Genomic DNA, 19,158 nt, shown 5'->3' with positions numbered 1-19,158 from the left:
GGATACAAATCTTCACTATAAGCAAAACATGATACGAGTTAATTAATTCACTTCTAAAGCGCTTGTTTTTGAGAAGCTGTACCAGTCTTGTCATCTTGGGAGTCACACAGACTTTTCCCCTTCGAGGTAGATTTGCCAATTTGTCATGTCTGACTTTTTGGGGCAAACTGGACGTCCGTCGTGGACTTTTGACAGGTTGCAGGTGCAGTCGAAGAACCAGTCCTCGGTCTGGATGAAAATAATTGCCCTCGGTCCCCAAAACTTAAATTTCCGATGCTGCTGGAGCTTGATGCTTTTTCAGAGGGAAAATACCTGTATAATACCAGAGCTGGAAGTCCTGATGAAAGGCTAAGTCCCAAATTAAAATCCAAAATGAAGCAAAGGAAACGGTCCGGGGTAGAGTTCAGTAGGAGTTTTATTCAGGGTAAAATAATTCCAAAATGTGTGTTCCACAGGCAAAATCCAGTATCTTTAAAAGCAGAATATGGAAACAGAGAGAGAGAGAGAGAGAGAGAGAGAGAGAGAGAGAGAGAGAGAGAGAGAGAGAAAGGTCTAGTCCTGACTTTAGAAAAGCCCTGCAGTAGACCATTAGTGACCGTGTAGAAGTCCATTCAAAAAGGATAAGTTATTGTCCTGTGTGTGTTCTCATGTGTCTTTGTATATTACCTTTGTTAGAGGATTTTTTCCCGCACATTGAACAACTATAAGGTTTTTCTCCCGTGTGCGTTCTCATGTGTATTTGCAAAATATTTTGGTTTGAGAATCTTTTACTGCAAACTGAACAACTGAAATGTTTTTCTCCTGTGTGTGTCCGCATGTGCCGAGTCAAATCGATGTTTCTAACAAAGCCTTTTGCGCAAGCTAAACAACGGAAGGGTTTCTCCCTTGAGTGCAACCGAATGTGCGCTTGCATGCTGCGTTGGTGAGAGAATCTTTTGCCGCAGACTGAACAACTGAAAGGTCTTTCTCCCGTGTGCGTCTGCATGTGTTGAGTCAAATGAGAGCTTTGAAAAAAGACTTCCGTACAAACCGAACAGACAAAGGGTTTTTCGCCCGTGTGCGTTCTCATGTGCATTTTTATAGTACTACTGTCAGAGAATGTTTTACCGCAAACCGAACAACAGAAACTCTTTTCCCCCGTGTGTCCCCGCATGTGCCGGGTCAAATCCCAGTTTCTAATGAAACCTTTTGCACAAATTGAACAATTGAAAGGTCTTTCTCCTGTGTGCATATTCATATGATGCTTTAGAGTGGACTTCCGAGAAAATGTATTACCACAAAGTGAGCAACTAGGTTTTTCTTCTGTGTGCGTTCTCATGTGGGATTCCATATTTACATTATGGTGTGACGTCGTGTCGTCACCATCTGACAGTGGAGCTAAGAACTGGTCTGCTTGGGATCCACCACAGTGGTCTCCATCAGTTTCTGCTGTCACGTGTCGTGGTGAGCTGCTGCTGGAAGCTTCCACGACTCTGATCTCCTCACTTGGGCCGTGATGAAGCTGTGAGGACTCAGGTGGTTTGTCTTCCTGGTCTTCAGTCTTCACAGAGACAACAGTCAGTGGAAACTTGGTGAGATCAGCCTCCTTCTGCCCTAGAAGACACTCTTCCTCCTGAGTGATCCACAGTTCCTCCTCTTCCTCTTTAATGTGCTTCAAAGGGGAGCTCCCTTCCATCAACTGAGGGGGACATTCTTCTTGACGACCAACCAGCTGCTGGATGTCTGCAGGACAAACAAGAATTATTGTTAAATATGATCATTGGTTTCACAAGTTTGTATTAACGAGCTGATGTTTCAAAAGCAATGTACAGATCTTTTTTTTAAAGTAAATTACATGTATTGGCTGTTGTGGGTTCAGGACTCCAAACTTAGGAAGTTGTTCAATTGTCTTCATGCTGAACAGCAGGTTGCTTATTAGGTGGGACACAAACTTGCTTTTAATGACGAGCGGGTAAGATGCTTGCCTCGTGTGTTCTGCTGCAATCAGGGCTCGAATTTAACCACGGCAACCCTGGCATTTTCCGTAATGCCCTAAAACAGGGGTCACCAACCTTTTTGAAACCAAGAGCTACTTCTTGGGTACTGATTAATGCGAAGGGCTACCAGTTTGATACGCACTTAAATAAATTGCCAGAAATAGCCAATTTGCTCAATTTACCTTTAACTCTATGTTATTATTAATAATTAATGATATTTACACTTAATTGAACGCTTTAAAAGAGGAGAAAACACGAAAAAAATGACAATTACATTTTGAAACATAGTTTATCTTCAATTTCGACTCTTTAAAATTCAAAATTCAACCGAAAAAAAGAAGAGAAAAACTAGCTAATTGGAATCTTTTTGAAAAAATTAAAAAAATAATTTATGGCACATCATTAGTAATTTTTCCTGATTAAGATTAATTTTAGAATTTTGATGACATGTTTTAAATAGGTTAAAATCCAATCTGCACTTTGTTAGAATATATAACAAATTGGACCAAGCTATATTTCTAACAAAGACAAATCATTATTTCTTCTAGATTTTCCAGAACAAAAATTTTAAAAGAAATTCAAAAGACTTTAAAATAAGATTTAAATTTGATTCTACAGATTTTCTAGATTTGCCAGAATAATTTTTTAAAATTTTAATCATAATAAGTTTGAAGAAATATTTCACAAATATTCTTCGTCGAAAAAACAGAAGCTAAAATGAAGAATTAAATTAAATTTTATTTATTATTCTTTACAATAAAAAAAAAAATGTACTTGAACATTGATTTAAATTGTCAGGAAAGAAGAGGAAGGAATTTAAAAGGTAAAAAGGTATATGTGTTTAAAAATCTTAAAATAATTTTTAAGGTTGTATTTTTTTCTCTAAAATTGTCTTTCTGAAAGTTATAAGAAGCAAAGTAAAAAAAATAATGAATTTATTTAAACAAGTGAAGACCAAGTCTTTAAAATATTTTCTTGGATTTTCAAATTCTATTTCAGTTTTGTCTCTCTTAGAATTAAAAATGTCGGGCAAAGCGAGACCAGCTTGCTAGTAAATAAATAACATTTAAAAAATAGAGGCAGCTCACTGGTAAGTGCTGCTATTTGAGCTATTTTTAGAACAGGCCAGCGGGTTACTCATCTGGTCCTTACGGGCTACCTGGTGCCCGCGGACACCGCGTTGGTGACCCCTGCCCTAAAATATTTACCAACATTTGCGGCAACAACTTGCCTTGACCCCCCTGGACTTTTTACTTGCTAATGAAGGGATATAATGGTCGACGGCATAATGATAAATAGCATAAAATTCCAGACGGTTAGTGCCAGGTTCAAACACTGATGATCTACTAAACAGACAAGAAGCAAGGAATTAAACAGAGACAGAATTCAATGTGGCTCAATGAGGAGAAACGTGTAGACCTGTACCCTTGCACAGTGTCCCACCACGCTCTGACAAAAGATTGTACGCCTCCTCTTTTATTTGGACTTTCCCTGATTGCATGGCAACAGCTGTTTCTAAAGGAAGGGGGTCGTAAACAGCCGCTGCCTTTGGTCACAAAACAGTTCAAAGAAAAGGTGCCTGGAGGGGGGGGCAGGTCCTGCTTCCTCTCCGCTTTGTAGATCTCGGGTCAAGACAAAATCTTCCTGTGGATTACAATACATCAAAGAAACCTACACCTTCATGTCGCTTCCCATCCTACACAGTGGAGTTTTACAAGCCTTTTGCTTGGTAGGATCAAAGACAGCTTTTGTCCTCTCGCCGGGAACTCATGGCAACACAGTTTTGTGATAACTTAGATACAATTATTCTGACAGTTAGTAAGACCGTCTCCTTCATAAATTACTAAAACCCTATAATTATTAGTTCATTTTAGACAACTCGAAATCAGACACATGCGCACTATGATAACCTAAACATGGCATACTATCACCATTAATCTTGCTCCAATGGTACACCCTCGGAGTATACTTAGTCAACAGACCTACATGTCACACTAAGGGTAGCCGTACAAACAATGCCAACACTGTCATAAATATGTGCCATATAGTGAGACTACACTAAACAACAATGACAAACACATTTCGGGAGAATATTTGCACCGCAACACAACATAAACAAAACAGAACACACTCCCAGAATTCCTTGCAGCACCAACTCTCCCGGGACGCTACAGTCATTTTCCCTCGCTTCCCGCCGTGTGTTTAAGAGCGCACTGATGTGTTTAGATGGAGACAGGTGTGGACAATATTGAAGACACTTGCCACACTATGGACTGGACTCTCACTATTATGTTAGATCCACTATGGACTGGACTCTCACAATATTATGCTAGATCCACTCGACGTCCATTGCACCGGTCGCCCTAGGGGGCGGGGGGTCCCCACATCTGCAGTCCTCACCAAGGTTTCTCATTGTCCCATTGGGTTGAGTTTTTCCTTGCCCTGATGTGAGATCCGAGCCGAGGATGTCGTTGTGGCTTGTGCAGCCCTTTGAGACACTTGTGATTTAGGGCTATATAAATAAACATTGATTGATTGATTGACTGAAACCCTATAATTATTAGTTCATTTTAGACATCTCGAAATCAGACACATGCGCACTATGATAGCCTAACATATTAAACATGGCGTACTATCACCAATATTCTTGCTCCAAGGGTACACCTTCGGAGTATACTTAGTCAACAGACCTACATGTCACACTAAGGGTGGCCGTATAAACAACGCCAACACTGTCATAAACATGTGCCATATAAAGAGACCACACTAAACAACAATGACAAACACATTTCGGGAGAAAATTTGCACCGCAACACAACAGAACACACTCCCAGAATTCCTTGCAGCACCAACTCTCCTGGGACGCTACAGTCATATTCCCTCGCTTCCCGCCATGTCTTTAAGAGCGCACTGATGTGTTTGGATGGAGACCAGTGTGGACAATATTGGAGACACTTGTCCCCATACTAAAAGTATACAGCGAAGGAGAAAAACTATATGATGTTGCTTTCATTTTGACAATACAGCGTCCATCAGCTGCTGTGACATAGTTAATGAGGTGTGGAAACACGCTGTCACTCCTGTCTTTTTTGTTGTTGTTGGCCAAACTGTTGTACTGACCCACAAGAAGAACAAAGCTTGTTTATTAGACTTTATCTTCCTTAGCCAAACTGCTTTGTGTTATATTTTGATATCAAAAAGTAAACATTTAATTGTGTGTAGTTAATTCCTATACAGCATATTTCTGCTCAAACTCTTAATGAATCTGTCCTGATACATCATCTACATGTACAAAAGTTAAAAAATACTTCCCTCTATCAAAAGATAAAAATAGAGATAAAGGCATCATGACATGACAAAAAGCTGACAAGTTTATATTAATAATGAATTTTAAAAAACTGTACATGTATGCATGCATGCTTTGGAGCCCCTGCCTGGAAAGAAAATAATGTTTGCCTTTGTGCCCTAAAATGTGAGCCCTCCTTTAAGGCAACACTTGCCTTGACCTTAAAAAGTTAAAATTCGAGGCCTGTGCAATGTTACCATAAGTTTCAGAGCAAAATGTCATAAGTGACTCACCTGGTCGGTCTGTTGTGGTGTCACAGAGGCCGTGCAAGACTCATGTTTTAGTTAGCATCTATGCAACAAACTGGGATGATCCTCACATGTTACTCTTATGTTCCCTATGTTGAATAATGTATTATAAGGGAGGTTTTCTTTTAAACTCAGCTATGTTGTTTGCTTCAGTGGTGAGGGAGCTGGACTTATCCCAATTATGGAGGTTCAAATTCCCTTTGAAAAAAAAAATTCCTTTTTTCTGAACATTCACCACTTGTATTGTCCAAATTGACTTTTGTCTTTCTAATGTGTCGTCATGTGACTATCACAGCATAGTTATTTTGAGACCATGCTCCTACATCATTACACTTGAAATTTCACAAATCACAACGCTAAACCATGAAGATTCAATTGACATCTACTAGCAAACGACTACTTTGGGAACACCGTCAAGTAGAGATGTCCGATATTATCGGCCGACAAATGCTTTAAAATGTAATATCGGAAATTATCGGTATCGGTTTCAAAAAGTAAAATTAATGACTTTTTAAAACGCCGCTGTACGGAGCGGTACATATCCGGTAAAACACGGACGTAGGGCATACTTGCCAACTCTCCCGATTTTCCCGGGAGACTCACGAATTTCAGTGCCCCTCCCAAAAATCTCCCGGGGCAACCATTCTCCCGAATTTCTCCCGATTTCCACCCGGACAACAATATTGGGGGCGTGCCTTAAAGGCACTGCCTTTAACATCCTCTACAACCTGTCGTCACGTCCGCTTTTCCTCCATACAAACAGACCAGTGTTTCCCACACATTCATTTATTTGTGTCGGCCCGCCACGAAAGAATTACGTCCGCCACAAATAAAAAAATTAAAAAAAACTTTTTGGTTTTTTTTTTGGCCTGTCCAGCTTCTCAGGCAAATCATATAGTTGATGTAGATGCCCATATAGACTGTTCAGATTTACTTTACAAAAGACAAGTGTAGGATACTTCTGATGTTGCCTTATTTGTATTTGACCACTACTGTTTTCTGTTTATTTGTTACTGACTGTGGCAGGACACCTCTGCCTCTGTTTCACTTTATGTTGCTGGTAAATAATATGGTTGTAGTAGTAGGCTAAAGTTAAATGATTTAGTATGCACTAATTAAAGGGGCAGAGCTTTAAGAGACATTTTAGCTTTTATATTTTATAAGATATATTTTTTGTAAGAACCAAAATTAATAAATATATTTCAGTGAATAACTTATTGTTCAAATCTGTATATAAATATGTACATAAAGTGTTGTAATTATATTGTAAAATGGATGGATGGATGGACGTTTAAAACAAAACTGTTATTATTAATTAGTAAGTATACATTTTTTGAGCCTTTTTAGAGAAAATCATATCATTGTAGTAAATTATGCAAATTACTCGATGATGTCATGGCGACCACGCCCATGGTCACGCCCCCACCGCCACAGGTATCTTGGCAGTTTATGGGAAACACTGCAGACACATAATATATGCGGCTTTTACACACACATACTGTAAGTGAATGCAAGGCATACTTGGTCAACAGCCATACAGGTCACACTGAGGGTGGGCGTATAAACAACTTTAACACTGTTACAAATATGCGCCACACTGTGAACCCACACCAAACAAGAATGACAAACACATTTCGGGAGAACATCCGCACCGTAACACAACATAAACACAGCGGAACAAATACCCAGAACCCCTTGCAGCACTAACTCTTCCGGGACGCTACAATATACACCCCTGCTACACCTCAACCCCCCTCCCCCCAACCCCGCCCACCTCAACCTCCTCATGCTCTCTCAGGGAGAGCATGTCCCAAATTCCAAGCTGCTGTTTTGAGGCATGTTAAAAAAAATAATGCACTTTGTGACTTCAATAATAAATATGGCAGTGCCATGTTGGCATTTTTTTCCATAACTTAAGTTGATTTATTTTGGAAAACCTTGTTACATTGTTTAATGCATCCAGCGGGGCATCACAACAAAATTAGGCATAATAATGTGTTAATTCCACGACTGTATATATCGGTATCGGTTGATATCGGAATCGTTAATTTAGAGTTGGACAATATCAGAACAAATACCCAGAACCCCTTGCAGCACTAACTCTTCCGGGATGCTACAATATACACCCCCGCTACCAGCAAACCCCGCCACCCCCAACCCCCACCTCATCCCCCCACCCCATCTCCCGAATTCGGAGGTCTCAAGGTTGGCAAGTATGCTCTAGTATACTCTGGACTGAAGCTGTGTGCCTTCATTGTTTTTGTAGCTGTTGTTTTAAGGCATGTTTAAAAAAAATAAAAAATAATGCACTTTGTGAAAGTCAAAGTATAGTATTTCCCATAGTTGTAGTGGGTATCAGGATTATCTCAGGGAGAGCATGTCCCAAATTCCAAGCTGCTGTTTTGAGGCACTTTGTGACTTCAATAATAAATATGGCAGTGCCATGTTGGCACTTTTTTCCATAACTTGAGTTGAAGTTGTTCTCTTATTTTGGAAAACCTTGTTTTTGATTGATTGAATGAAACTTGTATTAGTAGATTGCACAGTACAGTACATATTCCGTACAATTGACCACTAAATGGTAACACCCGAATACGTTTTTCAACTTGTTTAAGTCGGGGTCCATGTTAATCAATTCATGGTAAAGTTACATTGTTTAATGCATCCAGCGGGGCATCACAACAAAATTAGGCATAATAATGTGTTAATTCCACGACTGTATATATCGGTATCGGTTGATATCGGAATCGGTAATTAAGAGTTGGACAATATCGGAATATCGGCAAAAAAGCCATTATTGGACATCTCTACCGTCAAGTATAGAAGTAGATTTGGAATTAAATGACACAACGGGTGCGTTGAGAGAGGACATTGAAGCTTACCGAAGAGGACATATAATAATCATATTTTGTTGGGGTGCACGCGATATCATGTGCTGTCATCTGTGTCAGTAGAAATGTTCACATTTCACTCTACAAGAATTCAACTAGAGAAAACATGCTGCAACAAAATGTGTATAATTTCTATGTTTAACACACACATCAACTACAAGTGTAGTCCAAAAACCATTAAAAAATAGCTACTAAATAAATTAGTACCGTATTTTTCGGAGTATAAGTCGCACCGGCCGAAAATGCATAATAAAGAAGGAAAAAAACATATATAAGTCGCACTTTTTTGGTATATTTGATAAAACCCAACACCAAGAATAGACATTTGAAAGGCAATTTAAAATAAATAAAGAATAGTGAACAACAGGCTGAATAAGTGTACGTTATATGAGGCATAAATAACCAACTGAGAACGTGCCTGGTATGTTAACGTAACATATTATGGTAAGAGTCATTCAAATAACTATAACATATAGAACATGCTATACGTTTAACCAAACAATCTGTCACTCCTAATCGCTAAATCCCATAAAATCTTATACGTCTAGTCTCTTATGTGAATGAACTAAATAATATTATTTGATATTTTACGGTATTGTGTTAATAATTTCACACATAAGTCGCTCCTGAGTATAAGTCGCACCCCCGGCCAAACTATGAAAAAAACTGCGACTTATAGTCCGAAAAATACGGTAGTTACTCAATACTTAAGTAGTTTTTTTGCGGAATACTTACTTCAGTAATTATTTTGATGACAACTTTTTACTTTTACTTGTGTCATATTATTCTAAAGTAAGTACTCTTTCTTGAGTACAATTTATGGGTACGCTACCCACCTCTGGCGGCGAGAATGCTCGTAACTCAAATTATGCTCGCAATTTAAGGCAAAACAAAACTTTGACAAACTTACAGACCGGTAATATTGCTCATGTTTAAAGCCCGTTTTATCTTTATCATTGAGAAACACTATAAAACCGTCACAAATTAAAATGGAAACATTCAAATAATAATATGCCTTTTGTGAAGCCAGGACAATATTTAATAAGAAATTATAGTGTGCATATTTTTTTCTAATTCAAAAAAATTAACTTCGCTAATATTTCAGCCATATTCCATAATGATTGGTTAATGAGCGTGGCCAAACCCGGAATTGGCAAAACCGCATTTTTTCATTTATTAGTGGCCCAAAATAAATGAACAAATGCCTAGCTTGGAGGCACAAGACATAATAAAAACTAGAGATGTCCGATAATGGCTTCTTTGCCGATATCCGATATTCCGATATTGTCCAACTCATAATTACCGATACCGATATCAACCGATACCGATATATACAGTTGTGGAATTAACACATTATTATGCCTAATTTTGTTGTGATGCCCCGCTGGATGTATTAAACAATGTGACAAGGTTTTCCAAAATAAATCAACTCAAGTTGTGGGAAAAAATGCCAACATGGCACTGCCACATTTATTATTGAAGTCACAAAGTGCATTCTTTTTTTTTAACATGCCTCAAAACAGCAGCTTGGAATTTGGGACATGCTCTCCCTGAGAGAGCATGAGGAGGTTGAGGTGGGGTGGGGGGGTAAGGGGGTGTATGTAGTAGCGTCCCGGAAGCATTAGTGCTGCAAGGGGTTCTGGGTATTTGTTCTGTTGTGTTTATGTTGTGTTACGGTGCGGATGTTCTCCCGAAATGTGTTTGTCATTCTTGTTTGGTGTGGGTTCACAGTGTGGCGCATATTTGTAACAGTGTTAAAGTTGTTTATACGGCTACCCTCAGTGTGACCTGTATGGCTGTTGACCAAGTATGCCTTACGTTCACTTGTGTGAGTGAAAAGCCGTAGATGTCATGTGACTGGGCCGGCACGCAAAGGCAGTGCCATTAAGGTTTATTGGCGCTCTGTACTTCTCCCTACGTCCGTGTACCACTCCGTACCGCGGCGTTTTAAAAAAAGTCATTAATTTTACTTTTTGAAACCGATAATTTCCGATATTCCATTTTAAAGCATTTATCGGCCGATATTATCGGACATCTCTAATAAAAAGGAATGTTCATTTGAATGATTTTCTCTTCTTAACATCATCATAATTCACTTTTCAAATTATGATTTAAATCCGATTAAATAGTGCAACCCCATATAGTACTAACCTGGAAGTATACCAAACTTTTGGACCTGTACTCCTTGTGAGTGTAGAAGGAAATATGGTCAACCAGCTAGTTTGAAAAGTTATAATGGGTTATACTTGTATAGCGCTTTCTACCTTCAAGGTACTCAAAGTTCCCTTTAGTCATGTTAAACTTTAAAATCTTGTGAAAAATATTTCTTCACATTTAGATGGTTTTTTAAAAAAATTATTTCTGACTTCTTTACCGCTAACCCGTTAAAATACGCTGACATTTGCGCTGCTAAAGTTAAATAAACAGTAGCCATATTGAATGTCTGCTAACCATGTACGGTAAGGGAGGTCGCATGGTTACAACCAAGTAGTTGCATTTTTGATGCTTCAGAAATCGTACTTTATGGAGATGGTCTTGCTAAAAAGCAAGTATATCTCCACCCTGAGAGAGAATGTAAGACTCTGGATGAACATGAGTTACAAACATTGTATTAGGTGATATGTGGATGTTCTGCTTACTTGAACTGTGATGAAGCCGTGAAGACTCAGGTGGTTTCTCTTCATGGTCTTCAGTCTTCACAGAGACAACAGTCAGTGGAAACTTGGTGAGATCAGCCTCCTGCCCAAGAAGACACTCTTGCGCAATCCAGAGTTCCTCTTCTTCTTCTTCAAAGTGGGGTGGCTGTGACTCCTCCTCATCCTCTTTAAAGTGGGGAGGCTGCTGGGCGTCTGTTGGGTAAATAAATAGGGTTAAGGGAGAATAGAAAATATTTTTTTTACTAAAACTGTTAACACACTAAGATCATTTGTGTTTTGTATTAAAAGTATGTCGCTAAACAACCAGTGAAAACCAAGCTCCTTTCTACCAGCCACTAAAATTACCTTCAAAAGCAGTACAGTGACAAATGTGTTTAGAATTTTTTTTGAAGGGGTGAATTGAAAACCCTTCGGTACAAGCCAACATTCTTAAAAGTCACATCAGAACTTTATAAACATCCGATGTAACCATTTGTTCTGTATACATGTTGGCCAATTATACATAGGACTTTTCCCTGACCTTAAACTTGTGACGGTATAGTCCTAACCATTACCAAAATACCATGCACATTAAAAGATATATTTTCATCCCAAAACTACTTAAACACATTTATAAACCTACTATTTTTGGTCATAGTTTTAAATACTTTTCTGCCCTTTTTTAAAATGATTTTGGTGGCTAGACCTAGAACACATTTTAAAGTTAAAGTTAAAGCACCAATGATTGTCACACACACACACACAAAATTATTCTCTGCATTTGACCCATCACCCTTGATCACCCCCTGGGAGGTGAGGGGAGCAGTGAGCAGCAGCGGTGGCTGTGCCCGGGAATCATTTTTGATTATTTAACCCCCAATTCCAACCCTTGATGCTGAGTGCCAAGCAGGGAGGTCATGGCTACCATTTTTATAGTCTTTGGTATGACTCGGCCGGGGTTTGAACTCACAACCGACCGATCTCTAGGCCGGACATATTTTACTATTTATTTGATGTTTTTATAGAGTATATCCAATAACAATTTATCTTTAGAGCACAGCTCCCACATTCACTTAGAGACCATCTACAACAGGCGGAAGGAAAGTCAGTCACCTTTGTGATATTTTATTAAATCAAGTGTTGACTACTTAGGTTATTGAAATATGGAGTGACAATACATGTTTAATTTCACTCATTAAAGCATTTGGGTCATAATCAGGAAGTGAAATTAGCCATGAAACTATGACTTGTATGGATTACAATGTGGGCCTCATCCGTGACAACAACGACATGGACTACAGGGAGGAAGTGAAACATCTGGTTGACTGGTGCAGAACCAACAACCTGGTCCTGAACGTCGACCAAGACCAAGGAGACTATGTTTGACTACAGGAAGCATTAGTCCAACCACACTCCACTCTTCATCAACGGCAAAACAGTGGAGATGGTAAGCAGCACCAAGTTCCTGGAGGTGCAGATAACTGACGATATGACCTGGTCCCTACACACCGGAGCTCTTGTAAAAAGAGCTCAGCAGCGCATGCACTTTTTACGCTGGATGAAAAGACCACCCACCCCCCATTCTCAACACATTCTACAGAGGCACTATAGAGAGCCTACTGACCAACTGCATCTCTGTCTTGACTGGAGCCTGCAGTGCCTCAGACTGGAAGTCTCTGTAGAGAGTGGTGAGGATGGCGGAAAAGATAATTAAGTTAAGTTAAAGTACCAATGATAGTCATAGTGAAATTTGTCCTCTGCATTCACCCCATCCCCTTGTTCACCCCCTGGGAGGTGAGGGGAGCAGTGAGCAGCAGCAGTAACCGCGCCCGGGAATCATTTTGGTGATTTAACCCCCAATTCCAACCCTTGATGCTGAGTGCCAAGCAGGGAGGTAATGGCTCCCATTTGTATAGTCTTTGGTATGACTCGGCTGGGGTTTGAACTCACAACCTACCCATCTCAGGACTCCTCTTCCTCCTATCCAGGAGATCGCAAAAAGCCGCTGCCTGACCAGGGCTCAGAAAATCTGCAGACTCCCCCTCCCACCCACACCAAGGACTGTTTTCACTGCTGGACTCTAGAAAGAGGTTCCGCAGCCTCCGTAGCAGAACCTCCAGGTTCTGTAACAGCTTCTTCCCTCAGGCCGTAAAACTCTTGAACGCATCAAAATAATCCCCTCAATTCCCCCCAAAAATGGATTAACTGGCTGGAATATAAAGACAATATAACATACATCCATAAACGTGGATGCATATGCAAACGTGCAATATATTTATCTGTACATATTGTTACAAACTGAGAGGAACATCCACCTCGCATAAAAAGTGTGTCTGAAACTGTCCCGTTTGCATGAACAATATAACAAAACTAAGAAGTGACGTTAATAATCAAATATAAAGTTAGTAAACATGTGAGAGTAAGAAGTAAACAAACCTGTTCTGCGTGACACAACTTCATGTTGCTTGATAACATCTTCCAGTGGTTCATGTTGTCGCTCCTTCTCCACTTTTGTTGGAGAAAGTTTGTCTTCATACTCTGCTTTCGTTCTTTCGCACATTTTCACACAATCACAACACTTTACACTCGAACTTGATCTCCGCTTAGCGACGTGTTGATCACTTCCGCGTCTCTTTGTTAGCAGCTAACATGCTAAGCTAAGCAGCAAGCTAAGCTAGCAAGAAGCGGCAATATTTGCTCAGACTAATGTAGCCGGATACAAACAAACGGTAACTCTATAAAATGACATGTATTCGCACATGTGGGCAAGGATTAAGAACACAGAACTATAAGGAACACAACTCCTCTCCGTCGAACGCCATTTTGTTTTTTTCTTTCTCCGACAGGCTTTTTTTTTTTCTTCTTCTTTGGTTTAATGGCGTTATAGTGTGCATTACCGCCACCTTCTGATATGGAGTGTGGACCGACTGTGCATTAAAGTCAATCCATCCATCCATTTTTGGGTCACGGGGGGTGCTGGAGCCTATCCCAGCTGCATTCGGGCGGAAGGCGGGGTACACCCTGGACAAATCGCCACCTCATCGCAGGGCCAACACAGATAGACAGACAACATTCACACACTAGGGCCAATTTAGTGTTGCCAATCAACCTATCCCCAGGTGCATGTCTTTGGGGGTGGGAGGAAGCCGGAGTACCCGGATGGAACCCACGCAGTCACGGGGAGAACATGCAAACTCCACACAGAAAGATCCCGCGCGCAGGATCGAACCCAGGACCTTCGTATTGTGAGGCAGAGGCACTAACCCAGACCTGGGCAAATTAAAGGCCTACTGAAAGCCACTACTACCGACCACGCAGTCTGATAGTTTATATATCAATGATGAAATCTTAACATTGCAACACATGCCAATACGGCCGGGTTAACTTATAAAGTGACATTTTAAATTTCCCGCCACACTTCCGGTTGAAAAAGTTTTTTTATGCTGACGTATGCGCGTGACGTCAAGGGTTGGTACGGAAGTATACGGACCCATTGAATCCTATACAAAAAGCTCTGTTTTCATCTCAAAATTCCACAGTATTCTGGACATCTGTGTTGGTGAATATTTTGCAATTTGTTTAATGAACAATGAAGACTGCAAAGAAGAAAGTTGTAGGTGGGATCGGTGTATTAGCGGCGGACTACAGCAACACAACCAGGAGAACAGAGATGGATAGCAGACGCGCTAGCTGCCGAACTCACCTTAACTTCCTCCGTCTCCGGGCCGCCGACCGCATCTGTGATCGGGTGAAGTCCTTCGTCGCACCGTCGATCGCAGGTGAGCACGGGTGTTGATGAGCAGATGAGGGCTGGCTGGCGTAGGTGGAGAGCTAATGTTTTTAGCATAGCTCTGTGAGGTCCGGTTGCTAAGTTAACTTCAATGGCGTCGTTAGCAACAGCATTGTTAACCTTCGCCAGCCTGGAAAGCATTAACCGTGTAGTTACATGTCCATGGTTTAATAGTATTGTTGATTTTCTATCTATCCTTCCGGTCAGGGGTTTATTTCCTTTGTTTCTATATGCAGTTAAGCACGATGCTATCACGTTAGCTCCGTAGCTAAAGTGTTTCGCCGATGTATTGTCGTGGAGATAAAAGTCACTGTGAATGTCCATTTCGCGTTCTCGACTCTCATTTTCAAGAGCATATAGTATCCGAGGTGGTTTGAAATACAAATCCGTGATCCACAATAGAAAAAGGAGAACGTGTGGAATCCAATGAGCCAGCTTGTACCTAAGTTACGGTCAGAGCGAAAAAAGATGTCTTGCACTGCAATCTTGTCCTTCACTCTAACGTTCCTCATCCACGAATCTTTCATCCTCGCTCAAATTAATGGGGTAATCGTCGCTTTCTCGGTCCGAATCTCTCTCGCTCCATTGTAAACAATGGGGAATTGTGAGAAGTCCTTCCTCCGGTGACGTCACGATACTTCCGGTACAGGCAAGGCTTTTTTTTTATCAGCGAGCAAAAGTTGCAACTTTATCGTCGATGTTCTATACTAAATCCTTTCAGCAAAAATATGGCAATATCGCGAAATGATCAAGTATGACACGTAGAATGGATCTGCTATCCCCGTTTAAATGAAAAAAAAAATCATTTCAGTAGGCCTTTAAGGCCCGGGGGCCACATGCGGCCCGTTAAATTTTTCAATCCCAAATCATTTTTTTAGATGTTTAAGATGTAAAGTGTAGCTGCCATTATGATGTGCAGTCATGTTTTCTAATGACCGTAAGTCTTGAACTATACAAAGTATTTCAATGCTTGTATGATATGCATGTATGATATTTTAGTGACTAGTGTTGTCCTGATACCAATATTATTTTGATACTTTTCTAAATAAAGGGGACCAGAAAAAATTGCATTATTGGCTTTATTTTAAAAAACAATCTTAGGGTGTGGCGGACCGGTACTTTTCAGAGGCGGTATGGTACCGAATATGATTCATTAGTATCGCGGTACTATACTAATACCCGTATAATGTACAACCCTACTAGTTACTATGGTAATCTATGTCACAGCATGTCAGACGAGGCACCAAGCAGTGTGGGTGGGGAGCGTTTCCACAGAGTGTTTCCAGAACCTGAAATGTGGGTGTCAGGGACAGATGCGGAAGGAGATTTTTACAAGAAAGTTCTAAAGTTTAGTGATATATCACATATATCAGATTGTAGGGGGTTTATGTTTTCCCCTTTGCGTTCATATTTCGCTTTGTTTGTTGCATGTTTGTTGCATTTGGCTTGATTGTAAAATATGTGGATTGAGAGGGGGTGTGACGTTCATATGTTGTCAATATTCAGGGTTTTATCGTTCATAGAAAAAAATTAAATTCCATTCTGTTTTTAAGGCGGTCTGTCGTTACGTTTTTAGCATTCAATCAGACTTTATTGTGAGGTTTTGTATTAGTTTTCCTAAAAATAGATATACCGGCCCCCAGACACATTTTTTCCTCTAAATTTGGCCCCAGAGTCAAAATAATTGCCCAGGCCTGCACTAACCCCTCTTTCACCGTGCTGCCCGCCTCCAAACTAAACCTTTCAAAATACGCCCAAATCTGCACACTGAGACCCGGAAGTGCCTTTAGGTCACGTGATAGCAACCCATACGGATGGGAGTCGTCCTCTGCCGGACGTCTTGTGACACCTGGATCCATTTTTGTAACGTCACGGAAACACGCGTTGGCTTAATGATTTCAAATGATTAATCTTGGAAAATGGTTAAAATTTAAAAAGCCCTGAAATTAGTATCTTTACTGAAGGAATTTTTAAATCGATTTAGATATGCCCTATTTTTGAAATTGTTATTTTATTTATTACTATTATTATTATTATCCATCCATCCATCCATTTTCTTCCGCTTATCCGAGGTTGGGTCGCGGGGGCAGCAGCCTAAGCAGAGAAGCCCAGACTTCCCTCTCCCCAGCCACTTCGTCCAGCTCCTCCCGGGAGATCCCGAGGCGTTCCCAGGCCAGCCGGGTGACATTATCTTCCCAACGTGTCCTGGGTCTTCCCCGTGGCCTCCTGCCGGTCGGATGTGCCCCAAACACCTCCCTAGGGAGGCGTTCGGGTGGCATCCTGAGCAGATGCCCGAACCACCTCATCTGGCTCCTCTCCATGTGGAGGAGCATCGGCTTTACTTTGAGCTCCTCCCGGATGACAGAGCTTCTCACCCTATCTCTAAGGGAGAGACCCGCCACCCGGCGGAGGAAACTCATTGTCCTTTCGGTCATAATCCAAAGCTCATGACCATTGGTGAGGATTGATTTACGTGGACCCCGACTTGAACAAGTTGAAAAACTTATTCGGGTGTTACCATTTAGTGGTCAATTGTACGGAATATGTACTGTACTGTGCAATCTACTAATAAAAGTTTCAATCAATCAATCAATCGACCGGTAAATTGAGAGCTTTGCCTTCCGGCTCAGCTCCTTCTTCACCACAACAGATTGATACAGCGTCCGCATTACTGAAAACGCCGCACCAATCCGCTAGTCGATCTCACGATCCACTCTTCCCTCACTCGTGAGCAAGACTCCTATAAGGTACTTGAATTCATGGTACTTACCATGAATTGATTTACGTGAACTTAAAGAAGTTGAAAAACTTATTCGGGGGTTACCATTTAGTGGTCAATTGTACGGAATATGTACTGAACTGTGCAATCTACTAATAAAAGTTTCAATCAATCAATCAATTGAACTCCTCCACTTGGGGCAAGATCTCCTCGCCAACTTGGGGAGGAGATACAACTATTATTATTATTATTATTATTATTATTATTATTATTATTATTATTATTATTATTATTATTATTATTATTTTAGAAAATCTATTTAAATTGTCTTTAACTTTTCTTTCCATGACATGTTTTGTTGAAGACGATAATCGCTCAACCTGGTGGATGTTTAAAAATTGTTGAGATGTGTTGAAAGTGCCTTGTTTTTGTGTATATACTCACTGTATGTTTGTGTGTACAATTGTTGAATAAAAAAAAACAATTCACGTAAATAATTATTTGTACTATTTTATTTGGTCACACTTACAACAACATTCTCTTCTTTGGCTCTGGTTTGGCTTGGTGTTGAGTCGGCGTATCGACACGTCATACAAGCGCACTAAAATCACCATGGTAACAATGGACTGCCACCACCCGATCCGTACAAACACCCCAACGACATTTTTTTGTTTTGATTATATATTTAAGTAAAGTGCCTTGTATGAAACCCCCCCCCACAATTTAATACAAATGTACTCGTTGGGTTTTAAGTTGCACCACATATGTCATTCAATGCAATGACAGCAAATGTGATTTATTTTATTTTATTTTATTTTATTTTATTTTATTTTATTTTATTTTACTTTATTTTATTTTATTTTATTTTATTTTATTTTATTTTATTTTTTATTTTTTTCAATTTGTCACACTTTTATTATTTCATTATTTTTTATCTTGCAATTTTACTTTTTATTCGAACCCTTTTACCGTATTGCTTTTGCACTATCTTGTTCAGCTCATTCATTGTTTATGTTCTTTGTTTGTTTGTTTGTTTTTTGCTCTATGCTGTCTAACCTGTAAAGCACTTTGGTCCATTTTAAAAATGGTTGTAAACGTTTGAGTTTGAGTTTGAGTTTATTTCAAACATGCAAGCTTACAACATGATACATCACAATTTCCAGTTTCTCTTTTCAACATGTTCGAAAAGGAGTAGGAAGAAGCAGAGCTTATTTAATCCTACCCCTTTTCTTTACATAACAGTTGCAAAACTTTTTGTTCACTTCCTGTTCACAATTTTCTCACAATAAACTCCATAAGTAATCACAATAAAATAAATAAATAATTGGATATGAATAAAGTTGCCTTGCCCTGCCTTGCCATTAAAATTCAAACTCGCCTTTTTTTTAATCTACCCATTTTTTTCATTTTTTTCTTTTTAGTGTTATGTTTCCTATTATGTATGCTTTTTATAGGAAATATAAATAAAACAAATAAAAAAACAATGCTTGGTGTGTTCGATTGCCCTCCAGTGAGGGGAGTGACGTAGTATTTGCGCATGCGTGGACCGACC

At 39.8% G+C, this 19,158-nt stretch overlaps 1 protein-coding gene across 1 annotated transcript; it reads right to left on the bottom strand.

Moving 5' to 3' along the window:
• Window positions 1-414: 414 nt before the first annotated feature.
• Window positions 415-13,977, bottom strand: LOC133646119 (zinc finger protein 568-like). Its single transcript, XM_062041160.1, has 3 exons — window positions 13,534-13,977; window positions 11,101-11,310; window positions 415-1,722 (listed from the first exon to the last, which is right to left on the bottom strand). Exons 1-3 carry the CDS (start codon window positions 13,655-13,657, stop codon window positions 626-628), a joined length of 1,431 nt encoding a protein of 476 aa, XP_061897144.1. The 5' UTR covers window positions 13,658-13,977; the 3' UTR covers window positions 415-625.
• Between the last annotated feature and the right edge of the window lie 5,181 nt (window positions 13,978-19,158).

This window comes from Entelurus aequoreus, linkage group LG03, assembly GCF_033978785.1.
Source record: "Entelurus aequoreus isolate RoL-2023_Sb linkage group LG03, RoL_Eaeq_v1.1, whole genome shotgun sequence".
Lineage (NCBI taxonomy): Eukaryota > Metazoa > Chordata > Actinopteri > Syngnathiformes > Syngnathidae > Entelurus > Entelurus aequoreus.
This window is presented reverse-complemented; position numbering and strand designations above follow the sequence as displayed.

What these genes read in the sequence shown, in the direction of transcription:
- LOC133646119 (XM_062041160.1), bottom strand. Translation starts at nt 13,657, where the DNA reads ATGTGCGAAAGAACGAAAGCAGAGTATGAAGACAAACTTTCTCCAACA. An exon ending in AGTTGTGTCACGCAGAACAG is followed by an intron (nt 11,311 to 13,533) that starts GTTTGTTTACTT and finishes TTTACCCAACAG; the next exon opens with ACGCCCAGCAGCCTCCCCAC. An exon ending in ACGGCTTCATCACAGTTCAA is followed by an intron (nt 1,723 to 11,100) that starts GTAAGCAGAACA and finishes TTTGTCCTGCAG; the next exon opens with ACATCCAGCAGCTGGTTGGT.